This window comes from Cimex lectularius, unplaced genomic scaffold, assembly GCF_000648675.2.
Source record: "Cimex lectularius strain Harlan isolate CLEC.00 unplaced genomic scaffold, Clec_2.1 scaffold10, whole genome shotgun sequence".
NCBI classification, from domain to species: Eukaryota; Metazoa; Arthropoda; class Insecta; order Hemiptera; family Cimicidae; genus Cimex; species Cimex lectularius.
In genome coordinates this window covers 403,818-430,778 of record NW_019392665.1, presented here as the reverse complement: position 1 = coordinate 430,778, position 26,961 = coordinate 403,818, and the positions used below count along the sequence as shown (strand labels likewise).

The 26,961-nt window shown below is 36.8% G+C and overlaps 3 protein-coding genes across 5 annotated transcripts; 2 read left to right on the top strand and 1 right to left on the bottom strand.

Moving 5' to 3' along the window:
- The first annotated feature begins 1,386 nt into the window (after window positions 1–1,386).
- On the top strand, window positions 1,387–18,588 carry LOC106667323 (PDZ domain-containing protein GIPC3). The gene is made up of 7 exons (XM_014395203.2): window positions 1,387–1,732; window positions 15,204–15,300; window positions 15,372–15,505; window positions 17,807–17,945; window positions 18,013–18,119; window positions 18,185–18,266; window positions 18,335–18,588. The coding sequence occupies exons 1-7, from the start codon at window positions 1,517–1,519 to the stop codon at window positions 18,508–18,510; spliced, it is 951 nt and encodes a 316-aa protein (XP_014250689.1). The 5' UTR covers window positions 1,387–1,516; the 3' UTR covers window positions 18,511–18,588.
- On the top strand, window positions 13,039–15,036 carry LOC106667322 (potential E3 ubiquitin-protein ligase ariadne-2). Its single transcript, XM_014395202.2, has one exon. It carries the CDS (start codon window positions 13,271–13,273, stop codon window positions 14,675–14,677), a length of 1,407 nt encoding a protein of 468 aa, XP_014250688.1. The 5' UTR covers window positions 13,039–13,270; the 3' UTR covers window positions 14,678–15,036.
- A 2,271-nt stretch (window positions 18,589–20,859) lies between the features above and the next one.
- Window positions 20,860–26,861, bottom strand: LOC106667319 (succinyl-CoA:3-ketoacid-coenzyme A transferase, mitochondrial). Of its 3 annotated transcripts, none has more exons than XM_014395199.2 (11): window positions 26,490–26,861; window positions 23,891–24,265; window positions 22,573–22,731; window positions 22,413–22,513; window positions 22,180–22,348; window positions 22,012–22,123; window positions 21,712–21,931; window positions 21,570–21,645; window positions 21,336–21,506; window positions 21,054–21,230; window positions 20,860–20,988 (listed from the first exon to the last, which is right to left on the bottom strand). In XM_014395199.2, the coding sequence occupies exons 1-10, from the start codon at window positions 26,550–26,552 to the stop codon at window positions 21,087–21,089; spliced, it is 1,590 nt and encodes a 529-aa protein (XP_014250685.1). In that variant the 5' UTR covers window positions 26,553–26,861; the 3' UTR covers window positions 20,860–20,988; window positions 21,054–21,086. The 3 variants fall into 3 exon arrangements, with proteins under 3 accessions (XP_014250685.1, XP_014250686.1, XP_014250684.1); XM_014395200.2 differs by having other exon boundaries at window positions 20,896–21,006; XM_014395198.2 differs by having other exon boundaries at window positions 20,984–21,230.
- Window positions 26,862–26,961: the final 100 nt, after the last annotated feature.

Genomic DNA, 26,961 nt, shown 5'->3' with positions numbered 1-26,961 from the left:
AAGGTTAGATTAAATTTTCCCCAGATAAAAAAAAAGGTTGCATTGGGTTTACCACATATAAAAGAAGGTCAGAATAAATTTCTCCAGAAAAAATAAGGTTACATTGATTTTACTCCGTATAAAAAAAGGTTTAGATTAGGTTTGCCCCATATAAAAGAAGGTTAGATTAAATTTTCCCCAGATAAAAATAAGGTTGCATTAGGTTTACCCCATTCAAAAGAAGGTCAGATTAAATTTCTCCAAATAAAATTAAGGTTACATTGATTTTGCTCCATTTAAAAAAAGGTTTAGATTAGGTTGACCCCATATAAAAGAAGGTTAGATAAATTTCCCCTAGATAAAAATAAGGTTGCATTTGGTTTACCCCATATAAAAGAAGGTTTACATTAGGTTTACCCTATATAAAAGAAGGTTAGATTAAATTTTTCCCCAGATAAAAAAGATTGCATTGATTTTACTCCGTACAAAAAAAGGTTTAGATTAAGTTTGCCCCATATAAAAGATTAGATTAAATTTTCCCCAAATAAAAAAAATGTGCATTGGGTTTACCCCATATAAAACAAGGTCATATTAAATTTCTCCAGATAAAAATAAGGTTACGTTGATTTTACTCCGAATAAAAAACGGTTTAGATTAGGTTTGCCCCATATAAAAAAAGGTTAGATAAATTTTCCCCAGATAAAAATAAGGTTGCATGGGTTTACCCCATATAAAAGAAGGCTTGCATTGGGTTTACCCTATATAAAAGAAGGTTAGTTTAAATTTTTCCGCAGATAAAAAAAGATTGCATTGATTTTACTACGTATAAAAAAAGGTTTAGATTAAGTTTGCCCCATATAAAAGGTTAGATTAAATTTTCCCCAGATAAAAAAAAAGTTGCATTGGGTTTACCCCATATAAAAGAAGGTCGGATTAAATTTCTCCAGTTAAAAATAACGTTACCTCGAATTTACTCCATATAAAAGAAAGTGTAGGTTGAGTTTACCCCATATAAAAGAAGGTTAAATTAAATTTTCCCCAGACAAAATAAGGTTGCATTGAGTTTAGTCCGTATAAAAGAAGGTTAGATTTAATTTTCCCCAGTTAAAATAGGGTTACAGTGGATTTACTCCATATAAAAGAAGGTTATATAAAATTTTCCCGCAATATACATTGAGTTTACTCCGTATATAACAAGGTATACTGGACAGCTGATGAGGCTGGAACGTCGAAACATTGAAATCGATTTATTATATTAGTTGAGAGTTGTGAACGAGTTAAAAAAGTTCATGAAAGTTTTTACAAAGTAAAAAAACTGTAAGTTTCTGAAAGTTGAAGGTTTTTAGTATTGAGACGAGCTAGGAGAGGGCGTTCTGGACGGTTTGCCCTCGAAGGCCAGAGATAGCGTTGTCGAGGTAGGTGTCAATTAGGACCGGTTGGAAGTTGTAAGGCGTGACTGGAAACGTCAGTTGTCCAGTGACAGTGGCTGGAGCGAGGACGTGCCGATCTCCCGTTTATAGATGAGTTTAGCATCGGGATGCCACTGTTCAGAAGGTCGCAGATGAACGACTCGAAGAGGGCCAAGAGGAAGGAGGAGGCTGAAGAAGCCGAAGAACAGGGGAACAACAGGCCGAGGTTGGTCTTCCACTGCCAGCAGGCCCAGGGCAGCCCGACCGGGATCATCTCCGGTTTCTCCAACGTCAAAGAACTATACCAGAAGATCGCGGAGTGCTACGACTTCCCACCGTCAGAAGTAAGAGGAATTTTACCCATTAAAAAAAATTGCATGAGAAAATCATCAATTTTCAATGCATGCACACAGTACAATTATTATTAATATTACGAAGGAGCCCATCCCATTTTCTAGCATAATTTCATTCGTCGGTATTTTGAAGTTTTGACCCCAAAGCATGCAACCCACGTAGGTCACGTTTAAAACCAGTTTTCACGATGAAATGTTTCCAATCTCTTTTATTTAACCATAAAGCACTTTTTCGAATATGAGTTTACTTACTTAACACTGTTGTATAAAAAAAATTATTATAAGTATAGGTTTTACGTTGGTTTCCCTCGATAAAAGGTTACACCGTGTTTCCAGTAAACAAAAAACAGGTTATACTTTGGTTTTCCCCAGGTGAAAGAGAAGGTTACATCCGGTTGTCCGGAAATAAAAATAAATTTTTCTTTGCTCACCAAAAATAGTTACATTTTTTATAGAAATAATTCATTACTTTTTCGTAATTGTTCAAATTTTAACGGATTTTCTTACAAAAATAAATTATTTTTGTATGTGTTCTTATTATTAACTAGTAACCTTTTTTTACCTACACCGATAGGGCAGGTTCTACCCATGTCAACCGAATAAAAATTAAATTTAAATTTTTACTTTCCTCATATAGTACTTTTTCTGGGTTGTCCCATATAAAAAAAGGCTACAATGAGTTTAAATTGTTTTAAATTTAAATGAAAGTTTATTTTAATTTTTTATCATGTAAAAGAAAGTTTAATTGGTTTTTTCACGATCAAATAAGGGTAGTTTGGGTTTTTCATTGATAAAATGTGGTTAGATTAAGTTTTCCCATATAAAAAATTAAAGTAATTTTTACCCAGTTAAAATAAGGTTAGATTAATTTTTTCTAGGATTAACTAAGGTTAAATTATGCTTTCTCCAGGTAAAATAAAGGCTACATTGAGTTTTCTCATATAAAAGAAGATTAAATTGAAATTGCCCCAGTTAAAATAAGGTTAGATTAAATTTTTGTCATACAAAAAAAAGCAGTATTGGGTTTTTCTCACGATAAAGGAAGGTTAGTTTTGGTTTTTCATTGATAAAATGTGGTTAGATTAGTTTTTCCCATATCAAAGAAGATTAAATGGAAACTGCCCCAGTTAAAATGAGGTTAGATTAAATTTTTGTCATACAAAAAAAAGTATTATTGGGTTTTTCTCACGATAAAGGAAGGTTAGTTTTGGTTTTTCATTGATAAAATGTGATTAGATTAGTTTTTCCAATATAAAAGAAGCTGAAATTGAGATTTCCCCCCAGTTAAAATAAGGTTATGTTTCTCATATAAAACAAGGTTAGATTAAGTTTTCTCATATAAAGAAAGTTAAATTAATTTTTACCCAGTTAAAATAAGGTTAGATTAATTTTTCTCCAATTAACTCGGTTAAACTATGTTTTCACCAGATAAAATAAGGCCAGATTAAGTTTTCTCATATAAAAGAAGATTACATTGAAACTTACGCCGATTAAAATAAGGATAGATTAAATGTTTGTCATATAAAACAAGGTTGTATTGGGTTTTTCTCACGATAAAGAAAGGTTAGTTTTCGCGTCTCTGTGATAAATTAGGTTAGATTAAATTTTTACCATACAAAAAAAAGTAGTATTGGGTTTTTCTCACGATAAAGGAAGCTTAGTTTTGGTTTTCCATTGATAAAATGTGATTAGATTAGTTTTTCCAATATAAAAGAAGCTGAAATTGAGATTTCCCCCCAGTTAAAATCAGGTTATGTTTCTCATATAAAACAAGGTTAGATTACGTTTTCTCATATAAAAAAGTTAAATTAATTTTTACCCAGTTAAAATAAGGTTAGATTATTTTTTCTCAAATTAACTCGGTTAAACTGTGTTTTCTCCAGATAAAATAAGGCCAGATTAAGTTTTCTTACATAAAAAAAAGATTACGTTGAAATTTACGCCAATTAAAATAGATTAAATGTTCGTCATATAGAACAAGGTTGTATTGGGTTTTTGTCACGATAAAGAAAGTTTTAGTTTGGGCTTCTCTGTGATAAATTAGGTTAGATTAAATATTTCTTTGAAAAACTAAGGTTAAATTATGCTTTCTCCAGATAAAATAAAGGCTAGATTGAGTTTTCTCTTATAAAAGAAAATTAAATTGAAATTTCCCCCAGTTAAAATAAGGTTAGACTAATTGTTTGTCATATAAAACGAGGTTGTAAGGCTTTTTAGGCTTTTTTAGTAGGCTTTTTCTCACGACAAAGAAAGGTCAGTTTGGGCTTCTCTATGATAAAATGAGGTTAAATTAATTTTTCTCAGATGAACTAAGGTTGAATTGTCTTTTCTCCATATAAAATAAGGCCAGATTAAGTTTTCCCATAAAAAAGAACATTAAATTGAAATTTCCCCCAGCTAAACTAAAGTTAGATTAAATGTGTGTCATATAAATCAAGGTTGCAATGGCTTTTTCTAACGATAAACAAAGGTTAGTTTGGGCTTCTCTATGATAAAATGAGGTTAAATTAATTTTTCTCATATAACTAAGGTTGAATTGTGTTTTCTCCTTATAAAATAAGGCCAGATTATGTTTTTATCGTATAAAAATAGGTTATAGTGGGTTCCTCAATGACAAAAAAGGTTAGAATAATTTTTTCTCAGACAAAGAAGATTAAATTTGGATTTCCCCAGATTTGATAAGGTTATATTGAATTTTTAGCAAATAAATTAAATTTAAATTGAGTTTTTCCCCATATAAAACGAGGTTACATTAAGTTCCCCCCACATAAAAGGAGGTTACAGAGGGTTTTTATCTGATAAATTAAGGTTACGTCCGGTTTTCCGCAAGGAAAAATAATTTTTACGTGAGTCTCCCTACATACGAAGTGAGTTACATTTGGATTTTCTCTAATGTAACCTTCAAGTAGTTTTCCTTTAAATAGATCTAAGTTACATGTGTGTAATTAATTAATACTTTTTTCACAAATTTATTAATAAACAATTGTAAGTAGGTTTCATAATCATCGTTACCTTTCCCTTCATTATCTAAAGACGTTTGATTCTAAAATTTTGCTTTTTGTCTCTAACATTCAAAAAATCAATTCTATTCTACAATTTGAAAAAAAAATTATATCTTATTAAATGCGCTCAAATAGTGTTGTCATTTGATGTATGGCAGTCCTTGGACTCGGTTTAATCGTCCGGTAAATAAACCGATAAGCAGATAATGTTTCACTTCAAAATTGTTTAATAGAGGGCAATGTAATGTTTAACATGAGTTCTAGAGATGAAAGGCTATTTAAAAGAGTTTATTGTCGAGAAAAGTAGGTTTTAGATTGGTTCCCTCCTGTAATAATAATACGTTATAGTGTTATACAAAGGTTTATATTTATTTCCGGTTCCTCCCTTACAGATAAAAGTAGGTTATACATCAGTTTCCCAAAGTACAAGAAGGCTTTCCATGGGTTTCCCCCAAATAAAAGGATGTTTTTGTTTTGTTTCTTCCACAATAAAAAGAAGTTTCCTCCAAACAAAAGTAAGTTATATATCGGTATCAATAGAGTACAAGTAGGCTATACATGGGCAAATAAAAGACGGTTTTACATAATTTTCCTTTAAAAGAAAAAGAAAAAATTGTAGGTTATACTTGGGCTTTTTCCAGATAAAAGTAGGTTATATAATGGTTCCCAGCAAATACCCGTATTTCTAACATGGGTTTCCACCAGATATTAGGAGGTTTTACGTGGAGTTGACCTCAATTAAAACAAGGTTATACATGGGTCTCCACCAAATAAAATAAGTTTTGCATTGCCCCCCCCCCCCAAATAAATGAGGGTTTTCCTGGATTTCCACCAAATAAAATAAGGTTTTACATGGGTAAGGTAAATGGGGGTTTCCCCAAATAAATTAAGGTTTACGGTGTTTCCATCAAATCAATAGGTTACACATTGGTTTCCTTTCACATAAAATAAGTTTTATACCTGTCAGTTTACCACCAGATAGAAGTAGGTTTTTAGTGTCGTTCTCCCCCAGATAAAAATAGATGATGCAAGAGTTTTCGCCAAATAAATACACGCATGTTTAACATATATTTCCACCAAACAAAAGAACGTTTTAGTTTTCGTTATTCCCTAAATAAAAAAAGATTTTACACGGGTTTCCACCAAATAAAATATGGTTTTACATCGGTTTCCTTTCTTATAAAATACGTTTTATACATGTTAGTTCACCCCCAAATAAAAGTAGGTTTTACATGAAGGTTTTCATGGATTTCCACCAAATAAAATAAAGTTTTACATGGGTTTCCCCTAAATAGATGAAGGTTTTTATGGGTTTCTACCAAATAAAATAAAGTATTATAAGGAGTTTCCTCAAATAAATTAAGGTTTCCCTGGGTTTCCACCAAATAATATAAGGTTACATCGGTTTCTCCCCCTTCCAAATAAATTAACGTTTTCAGTGTTTCCATCAAATAAAATAAGATTGTGCATGCGCTTCCGCCAAACAAAAGAAGGTTTTACATGGGTTTTTCCCCGCAAATAAATTAAGGTTTTTAGTGTTTCCACTAAATAAAAGAATGTTTTACACGCCCCCCCCCCAAATAAATGAAGGTTTTCATGGATTTCCGCCAAATAAAATATGGTTTTACACGGGTTTCCCTCCAACTATACTTCTTCCACATAAAAGTAGGGTATACATTGGTATTAGTTTAGTTATAAGGTAGTTTTATTTGTTAAATGTACAATGTCAAGCTACATTAGCATGCTGACGAAATGATTGTGTACATTGGGAATGGTGTGGCAAGTCCTAGTCAATCTCGTATTGGATAAATGCAATTTGAATTTTCAAATGTGGAAGTGCGTGGGAAAAAGCAACCGTGAGAAATTCCTCTCTCCTAAGTGCACGTTTATTTTGAGCGAAAGTCTCATTATTTTGAAAGGGGAAAAAATTACGTATTAAGGGCAACACGGTGTTGTCCATAATCGACCATCAATAGTCCGATAAATGTCGACAGTTGGGGTACGGAAAAGAAACGATTTTATTTCTCTTTTTAAGGCTTGCGTTAAGTCGGGCAACGGGCTTATACTTATGTGATTATTGAACGGCATACATATGTGAGCGGCATATGTGGTCATGCATGGGCGGCGTCTGCATTTCATTGAGGTGCAATTGAAGCAAATCGGGGAGACTCGACCGGTTCCGTTTTTCTTAAATCCAGTAAATTTCCATTTGCTAGCCCATGTCGATTTTTTAGCTGAGAGCAGAAATTTATCGGCCGTATTTCCAAAAGACGAGTTCAAGTCGATTAGCATTTCTTGAGTTTTGCCTTCCAGCCTTTTCTTTTGAAAATTCGTGCAAAACATACAATACAACGTAACCAAATGAATGCAAAACCATGTATAATAGATAACGTATTTTATATGAAAGGAAACCAATGTATGTAGGGAAGAAATTACTTTTATGGGGGCCCATGTTAAGCCTTATTCTATTTGAGGGGAAATCCATGTATAACTATTAAATATGGAAGGGCACTAATGTAAAACCTTATTTTATCTGGAGAAAGCCGTTAACCCGCAATTGTTTGGGAGAAAACAAAACCTTCTTTTAACTGAAGTAAACCCCATGTATAACCTTCATTTATTTGGGAAAACCAATGTAAAGCCTTCTTTTATTTGGTGGAAACCCATAAAAACCTTCATTTATTTGGCGGAAACCTAAGTAAAGCCTTCTTTTATTTTTTTGGAAACCCATAAAAACTTTCATTACTGAAAACCATCATTTATTTGCGGGAAACCCGTATATATATANTGTGTGTGTGTGTGTGTGTGTGTGTGTGTGTGTGTGTGTGTGTGTGTGTGTGTGTGTGTGTGTGTGTGTGTGTGTGTGTGGAAACACATGTTAAACGTCATGAATTCATTTGGTGGAAACTCTGGTAAAACCTACTTTTACCTGAGGGTGAAATAACATATATAAAACGTATTTTATAAGAAAAGAAACCGATGTAAAACCTTGTTTTATTTGGTGTAAACCCATGAAAATCTTCATTTATTTGGGGGGAAGCCCATGTAAAGCCTACTTTTATTTGGTGGAAACCCATGAAAACCTACATTTAGTTGGAAGAAACTGATTTATAGTCTACTTTTTCTGGGGTGAACTAACATATATAAAACGTATTTTATAAGAAAAAGGAAACCGATGTAAAACCTTATTTTATTTGGTGGAAACCCGTGTAAAATCTTCTTTTATTTAGGGAAGAACGAAAACTAAAACTTTCTTTTGTTTGGTGGAAATATATGTTAAACATGCGTGTATTTATTTGGCGAAAACTCTTGCATCATCTATTTTTATCTGGGGGAGAACGACACTAAAAACCTACTTCTATCTGGTGGTAAACTGACAGGTATAAAACTGTAACGTATGTTAAACATACATGCATTTATTTGGCGGAAACTCTTGTATAACATACTTTATCTGGGAGGGAACCAAACTAAAACCTATTTTTATCTGGTGGTAGACTGACAGGTATAAAACCTATTTTATATGAAAGGAAACCAATGGGTAGCCTACATTTACCAATGAGAACGCTACTGTAAACCTTTTTTTATCACGTAAGAATTTGGTGGATACCCATGTAAAACCTTATTTTATTTGGCGGGAACCCAGGAAAAACTTAATTTATTTGGGCGGGAAACCCGTGTAAAACCTTATTTTATTTGGTGGTAATGCATGATAAACCTACTTTACAGGAAGGAAACCAATGGAAAATCTTTCTTTTATTTGGTGAAAACCTACATTTACTTTTGAGGAAACCCAAGCATAACCTTTTATCTTGAGGAAGTCCATATATAACTTGCTATTTTTATGTGGAAACCATTGTATTACTTATTTGTGGAAGAAAACCAAACTTAAACCTGTTTGTATCTGGAAGAAAACGTACTTTTAATTAGGCAATTGAAAGCCTTTTTTATTGGGGGGAAAGCCCGTATATAGCCTGCTTTTACTCGGGTTATACCCATATATTACGGGTGCTTATTTTTATTTGGTGGAAACCCGTTAAACTTACTTTATAATTTATATGAGGAGAAACTGCTGTTTGAACAGGGGCCAATTTTTTTCCTGAACTCTAAATATTCTGATTTGGAGGTTTAAAAAAAAATATTTTCAATGTTTGCCAAATTTAACCAGACCTCGGCCAAAGGGTTCTGACTCAATTTATTAAATTGAACACCGTTTTTTCCTTCAAGGATTCTGAAAACGTTTCGATGCTGGCTTTGAATGCCAAATGATAACGGTAAGAAGGCCCCTAGGCCGGTTTTCTTCTCTTTTCTCTTTTAGCTGATTTTCCATGCTCTCTCTCCACCGACCCCTCTCTCTGAAAGGGACGCCGCCTGACACTGAAATATTCTCCCTTTTTCTTCTTTTCGTTTTTTCCGAATTGACTCTATTAGAAGGAAGAATTCCACGGTGCCGATAAGCCGCCGGCCGTTCTACAAACAAGAGATAAAAATTTATTGCCCTTTCTCAACATTGGGTTTGGCCGGTGGGCGAAAGGAGAGCAGAAAATCACCGAATCATCTGAAGCTAAAGGGTTAAACGAATGTGACCTTTATCCGTCTGTTCGACCAGTTACGATATTTACTTTGTCATTAAATTTGTTGGGTCAATAAAAAGTGTGAAAATATACACGCCTGTTAAAGTTCTGAACCATGGGGGAACAAAAAGATGTGTGTGATCATAACTCGTCAGGAAAATTTTATTGGGGTTACGGGTTAAACCATTGTTATACTCGTTGAAAGGGAAGGTTTCCTACTAGTTACTAAAATTGGTCTGATTTTCCACGATTCAACTTAGATAGTGGACAACAGAATAAAGAAAAGTTATACAATGAGTTCCTCACAGATAAAAGTAGGTTATACATAAGCTTCCCCATTAGCAGAAGGTTTTATACGGGTTTCCCCCAAATAATAGAAGGCTTTAGTTTGGCTTCGACCCCAGATAAATGTAGATTACACTTGTTTTCCTCAGATACAACTAGGTTATACACCCCCCCCCAGGTAAAAGAGGGTTTTACATGGGTCTCCCGCAAATAAACTAGCTTATACATGGGTATCACCCTTCTAAAAGTAGGAAATATATGGGGTCCCTCCAATTAAAAAAAGTTTTAAAGTAGGCTTAAGTAGTGTTTCTCTCCAAAATAATAATAATAATAGACTAAACACGGGTTTACCTCAGATACAAGTAGGTTGTACATTGGTTTCCTCCCATATAAAGTAGGCTATACATTGGTTTTTCACAGATAAAACTTGGTTTTACATTGGTTTCCTCATTTATAAAGTTTACGTGGGTTTTCCAACAGAAAAAAAAGTAGGTTATACATTTGTTTCCTTTAATATCAAATAAGTTATATATTATGGATTTCCCCTCATATAAATTGTAAAGTAAATGGGTTTACTTTCATGTAAAGGATGTTTCATCTAAATTTTCTTCCAGATAAAGGTAGGTTATGAAAAGGTTTCCCCCTCTTATAAATTGTAAAGTAGGATTCATATTAGTTTCCGTCCAGATAAAAGTAGGTTATACTATTGTTTCCTTTCGTATGAAGAAGATTTCATTATTTTCCACCAAATAAAGTTAGGTTATAAATGTGTTACTTTTTATATAAAATAAATTATACATGGATTTCCCCCCTTCTATAAAATAGGTTTTAAATTAATTTTCCACTATATATAGCGTAGTTTATACACGGGTTTTTCATGTGTTTTTACACCAGATAAACGTCAATTTCACTTATTTCCTTGTCTAAATATTTTAGCATTAGTTTTAAAATAATTGCTTTTTTTTATTGGAGGTGTAAAATATAGAATGTTTTGAATGGGGATCGATCTTTGATGATCTAAACCAGGCTTCTAAAAATATCTATCCATATTGGAGGATCCGGTAATTAAAGTCGATTGGTCTCCAATTAGCTGATGTCCTATCATTTTTTTTTAAATTTTCTTTGAAATGATCTGATATTCTGTGTTTGTTGATGATCGAACCTCCCTTCTGCCCCCCACCGGACCTGGAAAACCGGAATCGAGGCCGTCGCGGAAGCCGGAGAGCATTAAACGCCATTGTCTAACCGAATGTAAAACAGGATGTCGAGAGTCCTTCTTCCTGCCCGCTCCATATGGACCACCGGGGGGGAGGACATTACGACGAACCGAGGTTTGTCCACTGGGAGCCGAAATAAATAAAAACAAAACAATTTTTTTTTTAACCTGGAAAACCGTCCAAAATCGAAGGCACCGGCTAAAATCTCGCGTAAAATTTACTTTTGAAGCTGTAAAAGTACTTCTGGGGCATTGTTTTGGCCAGGAAGCAAAGTCAAACTAAAAATTTTAGGTTTTGACAAAACGCCAAGCCCACCTTTTTAGGCAAGAAACCGTTAACAAAACCGAAAATCGAGGCAGATTGTACGAGATATCCAGTTGGAATTCTATTTCTAGGAATGTGTGGTGATTACTGACCGTTAATCGATAAATTCAGAGATCGTGAGATGCGGTCTGGTGTGATGTAGGTTTCAGAAAGACATTTTCTTTATCGTGCCAACGTTTCGATCTTTATTGAGATCACCTTTAGGACCTGGAATTTACAAACATTGTTTACATTTAACAAATACATTTAGGATGTGAAAAAGCGAATTTATACTTTTTAAACATTAAGACACAGGCAACAAATTTTTAATTTTACTATGGTTGCTAGTTTAAGAAATGAGATTAAAGTAGTTTTACAGCTTCAAAAGTCAATTTTACGTGAGATTTTAGCATCGAAAGTCTATTTCGTCAGTTTGTAGCCTGTAGTTGATTTTAAATTTGCTTCCAGTTTCTAATTTTGGTTTTAATTTGGTTTCTACCCTGAAATTTCGTAACTATTGTAGATTTCAGAATAGAATTTTACTGTGGTTTCTGGCGATATTTCCGACGTATAACCATTGCATAACCTACCTTTCAGACGGAAAACCCATTTGAAGCTCACAAGTAAAGAAAAAAGTTTAAAAAATATATTTAAGTCACGGGGCTTATAATAAATAGATTATAAGTAGTGGAACCCTAGGAAAACTTTTTATCTTTTTTTTTTATTTCTTTACTTTGTATTTATTTAATATATTTATTGAATTCGTTTTTAAATAAATAAATCTTATAGAGTGTAAAAATACAATACAAACGTTTCATTGGTTGGGATAACCTGAGTGCAACCTACTTTTAAAGATTCTGGTTTAAACTTCTTATTGGATATAATTTCATATATAGTGTGATTAATACATTAGTATATTTTTCCTTTTACTTTGTAATTATTTAATATATTAATTGAATTCGTTTAAATAAATAAATCTTATAGAATGGAAAAATGCAATACATGCCAGCTTTTATTAAGTGGGATAACCTGTGTGCCAACCTACTTGAAAAAAAATGTGTTTAACAGTTTTAAATATCATTTTCATGCACTGTGTATTTCACACATTGGTGGTTTTTTTTTTACTTTATATTCATTTAATATGTTAATTCAATTCGTTTAAATAAATAAATCTTACAGATTGGAAAAATGTAATGAATACCACCTTTTATATAGTGTGATAACCCTCGTGCAACCTTCTTCTTTTTAATTATTTACCAGTTGTAAATATTATTTTCACATACTGTATGTTTCATACGTTAGTGTTTTTTTACTTTATATTTATTTAATATGTTAATTCAATTCGTTTAAATAAATAAATCTTATAAAGTGAAAAATTGCAATACATACCAGCTTTTACAGTGTCATAACCCTTGTGCAACCTTTTTTTAAAATTATTTACCAGTTTTAAATATTATTTTCACACACTGTTGTTTCATACATTAGTGTTTTTTACTTTACATTTGTTTAAACGTTAATTAAATCCTTTTAAATAAATAATTCTTATAGAGTGGAAAATTCCAATACATACTAGCTTTTAACGAGTGTGATAACCTCTGTGCAACCTACTTTTTGACCGTTTTATAACTATTTTATCAGATTTAAAAAAAATTTATACTCTAAGAAATTTCGACGTTTTAAAATAAATCAAATATATTATTAATATTATACGAGTGTTTTTAAAACAATGTCAGGGTTGATTTGAAGAGAAAAGAAAAAGTATTTTTATTGTTTTTTTTTTTTTTTTAATTTAGAAAGACGGTTTGAAAAGTAGGGGCAAAATATAAAAAAACGGGCTGACGTTATTTTCAAGGACGAAATGGTTAATTGCGCCGAATTTTTTAACTTACGGCTTTTATCCAGTGGGTTTTTTCGTCTGTCCTTATTTCAGTTTTGAATTTTGACTCGAATCGTCGACCCGTGGAGGAAAAAAGTCGATGTGGCGATCTGGTGAAAGCGTCTTAGAGAAGGCCGTGGCGCTGCTGTCAGTCAGTGTTCAGTCGTGAAGCTAGGTTACCCAAAGGTGCTAAAAGTGTCGGCCCTGTTTTCACCAATGTTATTGTTATTTATCGGCGTTTCCCCTTGGCCTGTGATGTTCTAACGGCAGCGAGGATGAGCGGAGAAGAGGATTCGGGCATGTACTACTCGGACGAGGATTACGATGCCTATTACAACATGGACGACTGTGATATCGAGGAGAAGGACGTGAACGACGACCCGGAGCATTTTAACTACGAGTGTCTGTGTGTCGAGGAGGTGGAGAGGTTGCTCAACGAATCCGTCGAAGCGTTGAGCGACGACCTGAGGATTACGCCCAGCCTGGCGAAAGTCGTTTTGCATACGCACGAATGGGCCGTGGTTCCGTCGGCCCTGGCGTACAAGAACAACGACTGGGCGAGGTACGCGTCCGGGGGGAGGCCGAGGATCGAACTTCTGGGCCAGAAGCTCCGCTGCCCGGTCTGCTTCGTGCCAGCCCTACCCGAGAAGTTCTCGAGCCTGGCCTGCGCTCATCTGTTCTGCAACGAGTGCTGGTCGACACATTTCGAGGTTCAGATACAGCAGGGAGTTTCGACCGGTATATCCTGCATGGCGCATGACTGCGGCCTCCTCGCCCCCGAGGACTTCGTACTTTCCCTACTTACAAAAATGCCCCTGAGGGAGAAATATCAGGAGTTCGCTTTTAGAGATTACGTCAAGTCTCATCCTGAGCTGCGCTTCTGTCCCGGACCGAATTGCAAGATCGTGTTCAGGTCGAAAGAACCCAAGGCGAAACGAGTCTCGTGCATCAACTGCAAAACGACCTGCTGCTTCCGATGCGGCACGGAATACCACGCCCCGACTGACTGCGCCACGATCAGAAAATGGCTCACAAAATGCGCTGACGATTCCGAAACAGCCAACTATATATCAGCGCATACAAAAGACTGCCCTAGGTGTCACATATGTATAGAGAAAAACGGAGGCTGCAATCATATGCAGTGTTATAACTGTAAGCACGATTTCTGCTGGATGTGCCTAGGCGACTGGAAATCGCACGGTTCTGAGTATTACGAGTGTTCGAGGTACAAGGAGAACCCGAATGTGGTTAACGAATCGGCACATGCCCAGGCGAGGGAGGCGCTCAAGAAATACCTCCATTACTACGAGCGTTGGGAGAACCATTCAAAATCTCTCAAACTCGAAGCGGAAACACTCGAGAAGATCAAATCGAGGATAAACGCGAAGGTGATGACTTCAAGCGGGACATGGATAGACTGGCAGTATCTCATAGACGCGGCGTCGCTTCTCGCCAAGTGTCGATACACCCTGCAGTACACGTACCCGTACGCCTACTACATGGACGCAGGTTCGAGGAAGGAGCTTTTCGAATACCAGCAGGCGCAGCTCGAGGCCGAGATAGAAAACTTGTCATGGAAAATCGAACGAGCCGAAACGACAGACAGGGGCGACCTGGAAAACCAGATCGACATAGCAGAAAAAAGGCGTACGACTTTGTTAAAAGACTTCTTAGACGTATGACACCGACCCTCTTAACTTCGACTACTTTCCCTTTATATACATTTTTTTCTAGTCTTTTTTTCCTCCCTTACGCAAGAAAATCATAAAACACCTTCTTTCCCCCTATCCTCCTCTATAAACAAAAAAAGTTATATGTACATAATAAATTATGTTAAAAATAAAACTTCCAATGTAAATAAAATAGTTAATAAAAACTTTTTTTGAAAAAAAAAAAACATGCACTTTGGCCTTAAAATATAAATAAAAGCCGTAGAATTTTTTTTGTGTGTTTTTTTAGCGAATATTTACAAATACGACACCCCCTCCTGTGTAAAGTCGCAGAAGAACGGACTTCCTGGAGGGATTTATAACAAAAAAAAAAAAACAAACAGAAAAAAAGCACTTACAAAGAAAAAAAAATGTGAATATATAAATAAAAAATATATCATTTTTAAAAACGAAAACTCGTCTTTTTATTCATAAAAAATCACCTTAAAAAAATATATATATAAACACAAAAAAATATTAATCCAATTTATTTTTCTAGATTCTGTTCTGTACGCTTAACACGCACAAGATCGACATGACAAAGCTGCTAGGTGGTCAAATTGGACTCGAAGACTTCATATTCGCCCATAGAAAAGGTAAAAAAAATAGGATAATAAATTAGTTTTTTTTTTTTTTTTTTTTTTTTTCAACAAAAATTCTTTTTCAGGTCGCCCAAAAGAGATAACGATAACGAAAAGCGAAGATTCGCTCGGCCTGACCATCACCGACAACGGCAACGGGCTTTCTTTCATCAAGAGGATCAAGGAAGGGAGTATAATCGACAAGATCGAGTATATACAGGTATTTGTTCGACTTTAACGAAAATCGAGACCACAAAGAGATCAGAAAGCATCGAGAAACCTGAGTAAAGTAACAAGATGGAGAGTTAAAACTTGAAACCTGAGTAGAGTTAAGACTTGACAGAGCCGAGGACTGCGTAAGAGTTGAGAATAGATAGAGTCGACTCTAGGCGGGTCTCGAGTATTTATTTTACTTTTTAACAACTGAATAAACGTCATAAAGGAAAAAGACTGTCTGATCTTGATTTTGACCTCAGGTTCTCACAACGCTTTCTGGTCTCGGTTCACTTAGATCGAGAAGGAGAGTTGAGACCAGGAAGAGTAGTAGAGAACTTTGTCAAGATCAGAAAGTGTCAAGAACAGAGTAAAGAGTGTATACTTAAGGAAAGAGTCAAGATCAGTGAGAATTGAAAGTTGAGTGAATAGGCAAGATCAGAGAGAGTAGAGAATCTGAAGGGAAAACCTATGAATTTTGACTCTATTTCAGTTCACAAGTCTCCCTGATCTTGAGTAAGGTCTTTACTCTTCCTGGTCTTGACTCTCCCTTTCGATCTGAGTGAATCGAGACCAGGAAGAGTCAGAAGATCTTACTCATCTCTCAACTCGCCCTGATCTGGACTCTTTACTTGCACCTTATCTCTCAGATCTTGGTATTTATTCAGAATTTCTCTGATTTATTTGGGTCTCCATTCTTTACTCAAATCTAGACTATTTCCTTGGTTCTCGTCTCCCTCAGATCTTGAATTTTTTCTTAGGGGATGTCAACAGATAGCAATAAAGAGGAAAGGGTGAGTCGAGATCGGGCAGAGTTGAGTAAGGTCGCGATTTGAGTGAATCTAGTGAACCAGAAAGATTAGAGACCTGAGTGAAGACTAGATGTTTTTTTCCTCAGGTTCTCGGTGCTTTCTAATCTGGACTCTTTACTCGCTTCTCAACTCTCAGTTCTTGAAATTTATTCAGATCTAGATTCTACTCGGTTCTCGACACTTTTTCATCTTGGCTAAGGTCTTTACTCTTCCTGGTCTTGACTATCCCACTTGAAATGAGTGAATCGAGACCGGGAAGAGTCAAGATCGGAAGATATATAATCTTTACTCAAATCTCAACTCTTCCCTCAGATCTTGACTCTTTACTTAGTGGATGTTGTAAACTAAAAATAGTCGAAGAGAGGGAGAGTCAGGATCAGGTCGAGTTGACAGCTGAGTCAAGATCTGAGAGAATCTAGACCAGATAAAGTCAAAATCAGAAAAAGCTGAGGAAAATCTTTACTAAGCTCTCAAGTTGCCCCCGTCTGAGTAAAGAGTGTAGACCTAAGTAAAGAGTAAACTCTCCCTGTATCTTGATTCTTTACTCGACTCTCCCTTATTTTGACTCAGGTCTCAAACTCCTAAGTAAAATTTCAAGATCTGAACTCTTTCAGATCAGAAAGAGAAGAGACTTGAGACAAGATATATATCTTCTGATATTGACTCTACTTTCTGTCTCGATTCTTTCGTATCTTGAAATGTTACTTAGAAGTTGCCGAGAAGTAAAACTAAAGAGTCCAAACTGAGTCTAGATTAATGTCAGAATGAGTCAAGAGCCAAGATTGGATAGATAGAAAAAAAATCAGGGCGAGTTGAGAACTGATTCAATGTTTAGTTTGAATTTTTTTACCTGAGATTTATTTTAATGTAATGAGTTGAATAGAGTAAAAATCTGAGATAGTTGACTCAAGTTTTAAATCTAAATCCATCTAAATCTTCACTCTTTACTTAGGTCTCTTCACCATCCAATCTTCTCTCAGGTCTAGATTCTTCTTCCACTCTTCTTAGTCTAGATTCACTCAGATCTTGGCCCTACTAAGCTCTCCACTTTTTATTTTTATTTATCGACATCAATTAAGTAACGAATCACGATCTGAGAGAACCGAGACCAAGAAGACTAGAGACCATCAGAAGGCATCGCAAAATGAGGAAAGAGTCGAGATCTAATCAGGGTAGCCAAGGAAGAATAGAGAGGAAATAAATCAGGGCAAGTTGAGGACTGAGTTGAGTAAAGATCAGAGATAGTCGACCTAGGTCTTGATTCTCAGATCTTCACTATTGTTGATCTTGACTCTTTACTCAGGTCTCGACTCTGAAGTTGACTCTTCACCCAGGTCTTTAACTGGATTCGACTCTCTTGGAGCATGACTCTTTACTCAGCTTTCAACTCTACTGATCTCGTCTCTTAACACTTTCTCGACTCTCCTTGATTTTGACTCTTTCTCAAGTTCTAGACTCTATTCAGGTTTTGAGTCAAGAACAGATTTTTTTTACAGGTAGGGGATCACATCGAGAAGATAGACTCGGTCAACCTCGTCGGAAGGAGGCACTTCGAGGTGGCCAAGATGCTCAAAGAGATCCCGATGGGGTCTACGTTTATGATCAGGCTCGTCGAACCGATTAAAGCCGGGTTCAGTGAGTGGTTTTTTTTTGTAAAAAGCATCTTTCAAAAAAAAAAAAATTTTTAAAATTATTTTTCCAGTTAATATCGATGCAAGGGGGAACCATAAGAGTCGTAAAAAAGGCTACGGGAGCGGCAAGGAGACGCTTAGGTTTAAGGCCAACGGCCAGGCACAAATTGTAGAAGAGGTATAAACAGTTAATATTAAATTATTTTATTGTCTACATGTGAGATTTAATTTGTTGTTTAACAGCCTGACAAAGAAATGCTCATGGGAATCGAAAGTATAAATAAAAACCTGGAGAATTTCATGGGTATCAATGATAATGAACTAGGTAATTTTGGCCGGTTTCATGCTGGAAAATTCGTCAGGTCCGATTGTTTAAATTATACAATTTTCCAGCTACGAGAATCTGGGAGGCCGCCGAGGGGAAGAGCAACTCGATGGACTTTGCTGAGGCGATTGACAGCTCAGATCTGGCCGACTTCGGCTTCTCGGACGACATGATAATCGAGATGTGGGGCGCTGTGACGGACGCGAGGGCCGGACGGAAACCACCGAACCACGATCGAAATTGATACTTTTTCTTTTCTTTCCTTTTTTTAAATTATTTTTGTTTTAATTTAAAACCGTATCAAAGAGAGAGAAAAGTTTCTACACCAAGTTTTGTTTTTTTATCAATTTAGGTTTAGTTTACATTATTTTATTTAATTTAAAAAACAAAAAAAATCCCCAAATGTTTGAACGTTTGTAAATCCTCTCAGATATCGCGTTTCTTTGTAATTTATTACTCAAATTTTCCCAAATGCTTGTAAATAAAATTATACATATATTCAAAAAGTTTATGTTCCCTATTTTCTTACATTTTAATTTGGTCTGCCTATACTCGCTGGGTTGGTCTATCAGGTATGTTTCAACCTTCAACCCAAAGAGGATAGGCAGACCGATCGGTAATTAAATTAAATTAAAACAAACAAGGGGTCACGGCCCTCCCTAGCAAGGACTATGAACCTCAGTCCTCATGAGTTTGATTTTCCTTCCACAAACTATTGTTTTGGGGGTCGATATAAAGGAGGAGGAATCGGAAAATGAAATCGGTAAAGATCAGGAATGCGGAAAAGAAACAAGGAAGAGTACTGGGTTGAGATCAAATAACAGTCGAGACTTAAGTGAAGGATCAAGGAGAGACGGAATGTAAGCAAAGAGTTAAGATCAGAGAGAGTCGAGAGCTGAATAAATAGTCACAATCAGAGAGTCGAGATTAAGTAAAGAGTCAAAATCAGGGAGAGTTGAGTAGAGTAAAGAGCTGAGAGAAAAGATCAGGGAGAGTCGTGAACTAATTAGAGTCAAGCTAAGTAAAGTCGAGAAATGAATAAAGATTCTCGATCAGGTAAAGTCGAGAAGTGAGGAGAGTCAAGATCAGGTAAAGTCGAGAAGTGAGTTAAGAGTCAAGATCACGTAAAGTCAAGAAGTGACTAGAGTCGAGAACTAAGTCAAGAACAGGGAGAGCCGAAACCAGTGAGAGTATAGATCAGGGAGAGTCGTGAACTAATTAGAGTCAAGCTAAATAAAGTCGAGAAAGAGTAAAGATTCTCGATCAGGGAGAGTCAAGAACTAAAGAATCAAGATCAGGTAAAGTCAAGTGAGGAGAGTCAAGATCAGGTAAAGCCGATAAGTGAGTTAAGAGTCAAGATCAGGGACAGTCGTGAACTAATTAGAGTCAAGCTAAGTAAAGTCAAGAAGTGAGTAGAGTCGAGAACTAAGTCAAGAACAGGGAGAGCCAAAACCAGCAAGTAGCGAGAGTATAGATCAGGGAGAGTTGTGAACTAATTAGAGTCAAGCTAAGTAAAGTCAAGAAGTGAGTGAAGATTCTAGATCAGGTTGAGTTGAGAACTAATCAAGATCAGGTAAAGTCGAGAAGTGAGTAGAGTCAAGATCAGGTAAAGTCAAGAAGTGAGTAGAGCCAAGATCAGGTAAAGTCGAGAAGTGAGTAGAGTCAAGATCAGGTAAAGTCAAAAAGTGAGTAGAGCCAAGATCAGGTAAAGTCGAGAAGTGAGTAGAATCAAGATCAGGTAAAGTCGAGAAGTGAGTAGAGTCAAGATCAGGTAAAGTCGAGAAGTGAGTAGAGTCAAGATCAGGTAAAGTCGAGAAGTGAGTAGAGTCAAGATCAGGTAAAGTCAAGAAGTGAGTAGTCTAGATCAGGGAGAGTCGAGAACTAATTAAAGAATCAAGATCAGGGATATCTGTGTTGAGCAGAGTCAAGATCAAGGAGGGTCAAGAGCTGAGAGACAAGATAAGGAAAAGTCGTGAACTAATTAAAGAGTCAAGATCAAGTAAAGTCGAGAAGTGAGTAAAGAGTCAAGAACTAAGTCAAGATCAGGGAGCGTCGTGAACTAAAGTCAAGAAATGAGTAAAGATTCTCAATCAAAGAGAGTGGAGAATAACTAATGAATCAATATCAAGTAAAGTCGAGAAGTGAGAAAAGATTCTAGATCAGGGAGATTATAAAATTAGGGAGAGTCGAAAGCTGAGTAGAGTCAAGAACAGAAAGAGTCGAGACGTAAGTCAAGAGTTAATACACGAGTAAAGGTTAAGACCATGATTTGTCAATTGGATTCGATCGACACATTCTATTGCTAGAAACATCCAATATTTTCCTCCAAATCACATTTTCAAGTTCTTAGATAGTCAAACTTTTATTTCTTATCATCGAAAACAGTTAACATCAACTGTTTATTTTGGTCATTTTATATTTTTTATGAGCCTTTTTTTTTTTAATAAACATTATTTTATAGAACTTACCTGTCACGACATTTATGTCAAGTTCATCCTCTTGTTTAAATGGAGCACAGACAGGTTTCATATCCATGTATACACGTATAAATACACTTTTTTTTCTTTTTTCAAGGATTAGTCATCTTATTTTGAACTTTAACTGGAATTTTTATTATAACAAAATTTTCAACATTTTTTATAGTTATCTTATTTACATAATAAAAAAATATACCAATTGGGGATGAGGTTTCGGTAGAACGTTCTCAAAAGCCAAAGTCGACCTAAATAAAACAGTCAGTCTTTTAATTTGTATTGTGAATAAAAGAGGGGTAAAAAAAGAACCGACTAGCGAGACGGGTTTTCTGACGATCCGTCCCATTCAACAATCAATCTGTTGCATCTTCTTCAAATTTTCCGCGACTCTGAATTCGCATCCAGTCGTCGTAATCAGCTCGGGGAGTTCGACGCCTTCGGCCAGCTCGATGAGTGTCAGGCCATCCTCGGGATGCACGTTGAAAACAGCCTGCAGATGATTGATTTATTTATTTTTATTTTATTTATTTTATTTTATTTATTTTTTTTAAATTAATTTATTTATTTTTTTAATGAGTTTATTCGCAATTTTTACCTTCTCGGTGATGATCATATCGACGACGTTTTTACCGGTGAGAGGCAATTTACACTCTTCGACGATTTTGAAACCGCCCTCTTTCGAATTGTGTTCCATTACGATGACAACCTTTGTACCTGGTGCCGCTACGAGGTCCATCGCTCCTCCCATACCTTTGACCAATTTCCCCTATGGATAAAAATTCATAAATCAATTTTATCAAGTAAAAAAAAATGACAATAATAATAATACGGGGATCATCCAGTTTGCCAGGTCACCATATCTCGAGACTTCCATCGCGCCAAGAATTGTCAGATCTAAATGTCCTCTGAGGATATGAACAATAAATAACTTTTTTTAGTGTTTTTTTTTTTTTTTTTTTAATTCAACATACCCTCGTATCATGGCAAAGCTCTCTTCCGATCCAAAAAAGCTCGCGCCAGGGAGCACAGTGACTGTTTCTTTACCGGCGTTTATCAGATCTGGGTCGCACTCTTCGCGCGTTTCGGGCGCTGCACCAAGGCCTAGAATTCCGTTTTCAGACTGGAGTATCACCTTGATCCCCTTCGGAATGTAATTCGACGCCAACATTGGAATTCCTATTCCTAAGTTGGCTGTTGTTTTTTTTAATGGGTTAAGGATTTTTTTTTTAAGACGGAATTTACAAAAAAAATTTCTGCGTTTTGAAGGATACCGTACATGCCGTCCTTGAATTCAAGAGCGGCCCTCTTGATTATCCTCTGCCGCATCTTGGCCGCTGGAGTTTCAACGACCGCCGAAGAGGTTTTCTTCTGTACAGTGACTTTCTAAAAAAATTTTTTTTTTTTAATTTAAATTTGTATAGAGGTTATAAACGTTTTACCTCGATTCGTTTCTGGTACGATTTTCCTTTGATGATCCTGTTCACGAATATTCCCGGGAGGTGAACAGCGTCTGGCGAGATTTTCCCTGTTGGGTGGACCTCCTCGCATTCGACTATCGTCTTCTTGGCTGCCCTGCCCATCACCGGGTTGAAATTCCTTGCCGACATCCTTTAAAACAAAAATCAATTTTTTTTTTTTTTTAATTTATGAAAATTTATTTTTTAAAACATACCTAAAAATAGTATTTCCCTCGTGGTCGCACTGATAACCTTTGATCAAAGCCCAATCAGCTGTGATTGCCGTCTCCATCACATAGTTTTTACCTTCAAATTGCTATAAAAAAAATACATTACAATAATAAATAAAATAAGCATTAGAAATAATAAACTTACCCTTGTCTCTCGCCTGCTGCTTGATTTTTCAATTCCTTTCCCGCCAGGGCCGTATTTGAGAGGTGCGCCACCTTCTTGCACGAGCGTACCAAACGCCGTCGGTGTGAAGAAAGCCGGAATGCCAGCACCACCGGCTCGTATCCTTTCCGCCAGGGTGCCCTGGAAAAAAATTAGTAAGAATTTTTTTTATGAACAGTTGATTTAATCAAGGGCACAGGTAAAAAGTTTGTTAAAAGCCCACCACAGAAACTAAAGCTAGATCATCGAGATATCAGTAAATAGTCATGAGCAGGGAGAGCCGAGCCATAACTTGAGAACTGAGTAAGAAGTCAAACTCTGAGAGAGTTAAAAGTGAACAAAGAGTAAGATCAGGGAGAGTCAAGAACAGAAAAAAGAGTCAAGTTCAGGTAAGTCGAGAGCAGGTGAAAGAGTCAAGATAAGGGAGAGTCGAGAAGTACGTGAAGAGTTGAGATCAGGTAGAGTCGAGAAGTAAATACGAGTCAAGATCAGGGAGAGTCGGGAAGTAAGTAAAGAGACAAGATCAGGGAGAGTCAAAAACAGCTGAATGAGTCAAAATCAGGGAGAGTCGAGAAGTAAGTAAAGAGTCAAGCTTAGGGAGAGTTTAGAAAAGGTGAAAGAGTTAAGATCAGGGAGTGTCGAGAAGTAAGTAAAAAGTCAAGATCAGGGAGAGTCGAGAACAGATGAAGAGACAAGATTAGGGAGGTTGAAAAGTAAAGAGTCAAGATCAGGGAGAGCTGAGAAGTAAGTAAAGAGTCAAGATCAGGGAGAGACAAAAACAGATGAAAGAGTCAAGATCAGGGAGAGTCGAGAACAGGTGAAAGAGTCAAGATCAGGGAGAGTCGAGAACAAATGAAAGAGACAAGTTCAGGTAAGTCGAGAACAGGTGAAAGAGTCAAGATAAGGGAGAGACAAAAACAGATGAATGAGTCAAGATCAGGGAGAGTCGAGAACAGGTGAAAGAGTCAAGATAAGGGAGAGTTGAAAAGTAAAGAGTCAAGATCAGGGAGAGCCGAGAAGTAAGTAAAGAGTCATGATCAGGAAAAGCCGAGAAGTATGTAAAGAGTCAAGATCAGGGAGAGACAAAAACAGATGAATGAGTCAAGATCAGGGAGAGACAAAAACAGATGAATGAGTCAAGATCAGGGAGAGTTGAGAACAGGTGAAAGAGTCAAGATAAGTGAGAGTAAAGAACAAATGAAAGAGTCAAGTTCAGGGAAATCAAGAGTGAACAAAAAGTCATGATCTGATGGTAGAACATTTGAATGATCAGCTTACATTCAAAAAGTAAATTACAAACCTGCGGTGTCAGTTCCATTTCCAGCTCGCCCTGGAGGAACTGCCGTTCGAGCTCGCTGTTTTCCCCGACATACGATGCAATCACCTTCTTCACCCGGTGCTCTTTCAACAGCAGGCCAAGTCCGAAGTCCGCCACACCGGCGTTGTTGCTCACGATGGTCAGGTCCTTCGTGCCAACCTCAAGGAGAGCGGCGATCAGGTTTTCCGGTATCCCGCACAGTCCGAACCCACCGAAAAGGATGGTTGCGCCATTCGGTATGTCTTTGACAGCCTCAACAGCACTCTCGAAGACCTTTTTGCTACTGCGTATCCTCCTCTCCTGGACCTCATGTGGAGACAACGGTGATATTATTGACGAATACGAACATCTTGCCACCTGAAATTTCAAACCCATTAAAGCTTCTATTCCAGAGGGCACAATATTTATATAAATCTATTAACTAAACAAGGTAAATAATAAATATACCTACAACCTACTGGCTAACCAGTTGGCTTATTATGTCCAAATAGGAATTAGTACAAAAAAATTAACACGACTTAGCATCACTGGTGTACTTAAAACAAACAGCAGCCACACTCATCCTGCCACCTTTATCCATGTCACTTAAGTATCGACATTTTCTGATCTCGACTCATTACTCAGATAGTCTCCCCTTGGTCTTGACTTTATGTCTGGTCTCGACTCTTTCTGATCTTAACTCTTTGCTTAGGTCTCGACTCTACTGAGGTTTTGACTTTTTACTTGGGTCTCGATCCCTCTAACTCAGCTCTCAACTTTCCTGGTCTCGACTCTTCACTCAGGGTCAACTCTTGATTCAGGTCTCGACTCTCTCCGATGTTGATTCTCTACTTATGCTTTCTATCTTGATTCAGGTCTACTCTCCCTGCTCTTGAACCTCCCTAATCTCGAATTGTGACTCAGCTGTTATCTCTCCCTGATCTTGACTCTTTACTCTCATTGACCTCCCTGATGTTGAGTCTTTATTCACTCTCGATTCTCCCTGANCTTCCTGATCTTGACTCTTTACTTAGTTATCAGGTCTCTCTCAGATCTTGACCCTTTACTTACTTCTTGACACTCCCTGATCTTGACTCTTTCTTCTCGACTCTTCCTGATCTTGACTCTTTACTTAGTTATCAGGTCTCTCTCAGATCTTGACCCTTTACTTACTTCTTGACACTCCCTGATCTTGACTCTTTCTTCTCGACTCTTCCTGATCTTGACTCTTTACTTAGTTATCAGGTCTCTCTCAGATCTTGACCCTTTACTTACTTCTTGACACTCCCTGATCTTGACTCTTTCTTCTCGACTCTTCCTGATCTTGACTCTTTACTTAGTTATCAGGTCTCTCTCAGATCTTGACCCTTTACTTACTTCTTGACACTCCCTGATCTTGACTCTTTCTTCTCGACTCTTCCTGATCTTGACTCTTTACTTAGTTATCAGGTCTCTCTCAGATCTTGACCCTTTACTTACTTCTTGACACTCCCTGATCTTGACTCTTTCTTCTCGACTCTTCCTGATCTTGACTCTTTACTTAGTTATCAGGTCTCTCTCAGATCTTGACCCTTTACTTACTTCTTGACACTCCCTGATCTTGACTCTTTCTTCTCGACTCTTCCTGATCTTGACTCTTTACTTAGTTATCAGGTCTCTCTCAGATCTTGACCCTTTACTTACTTCTTGACACTCCCTGATCTTGACTCTTTCTTCTCGACTCTTCCTGATCTTGACTCTTTACTTAGTTATCAGGTCTCTCTCAGATCTTGACCCTTTACTTACTTCTTGACACTCCCTGATCTTGACTCTTTCTTCTCGACTCTTCCTGATCTTGACTCTTTACTTAGTTATCAGGTCTCTCTCAGATCTTGACCCTTTACTTACTTCTTGACACTCCCTGATCTTGACTCTTACTTCTCGGCTCTTCCTGATCATGACTCTTTACTTACTTCTCGGCTCTCCCTGATCATGACTCTTTACTTACTTCTCGACTCTTCCTGATCTTGACTCTTTACTTAGTTATCAGGTCTCTTTCAGATCTTGACCCTTTACTTACTTCTTGACTCTCCCTGATCTTGACCCTTGTCTCAGGTCTCCACTCCCTCCAATGTTGATTCTCTACTCATGTCTTGACGCTTCCTTATCTAGACTCAGGTCTACGCTCCCTAATCTCGCCTCTTTTTACTCAAGTCTATCTCTGATCTTGTCTCTTTTCTTAGGCCTCAACTCTCCCTCTCTCTCTCTCTCTTTCTGATATTGACTATTGACAGAGGTCTTGACTTTTTCTGATTGTGACTCTTTACACAACTTTACAGGTTAAGTATAATCCTGAGAGATCGCAGTTCCTCAGATTTGAAGTGGTTGGGACAGAAATTTGCCAGAACCTTAGAATACAGAAGTCCTCGACATACACGAACTTATTACGTACTTATTTTTTTAACAAGTCAAAATTATAATCTATTAAGTATAAAACGGCATCTGGTGGAGGATCGATGGTCTACAATTAATTAAATTTTATGAACGATAACAGGCCAAATTGAAAAATTATGTAATTGGAAATTTGAGATTAAACAAAACAAAAAAAATAGAGAAAACTCACCTTGGCCGGGTCGAAGATTCGACAACCTCCTTTGAGAATAAGGCCGAATCTCCTGTACAGCATGATGTATGCTGAATTGCTGAGTCTCCTATGGTGATTAGTACCTCTTCTGCCGGACGAGGTTTCGCCTTGTCGGAACGGTTGGTGACCAGGGCCTGGCGACCTTGTCGCAGTCCGGTTTCCTTACGGTGGGGGGACCCCGAGGACGTATGAATACGTTCCCTTGCCCGTTTCGATTCGAAATTCCACTTTTTCTCTTATTTAAATTGTTTACATCGAATAAGTCTGAAAATAGTGGCAGAGGAGGAAAAAACCGGTCGAGATGAGGCATAAGAAAGTGGCGAGGAATATGGAAAATGTCAAACGCCACGCGAACCCCAAGGACGTACAGTGGGACATGCCTGGGGGAAAATGACGGTCACGGGGATTTTTTTTCTTTTTCTTCTTCTTCTGTTTATTTCATTTTACGACC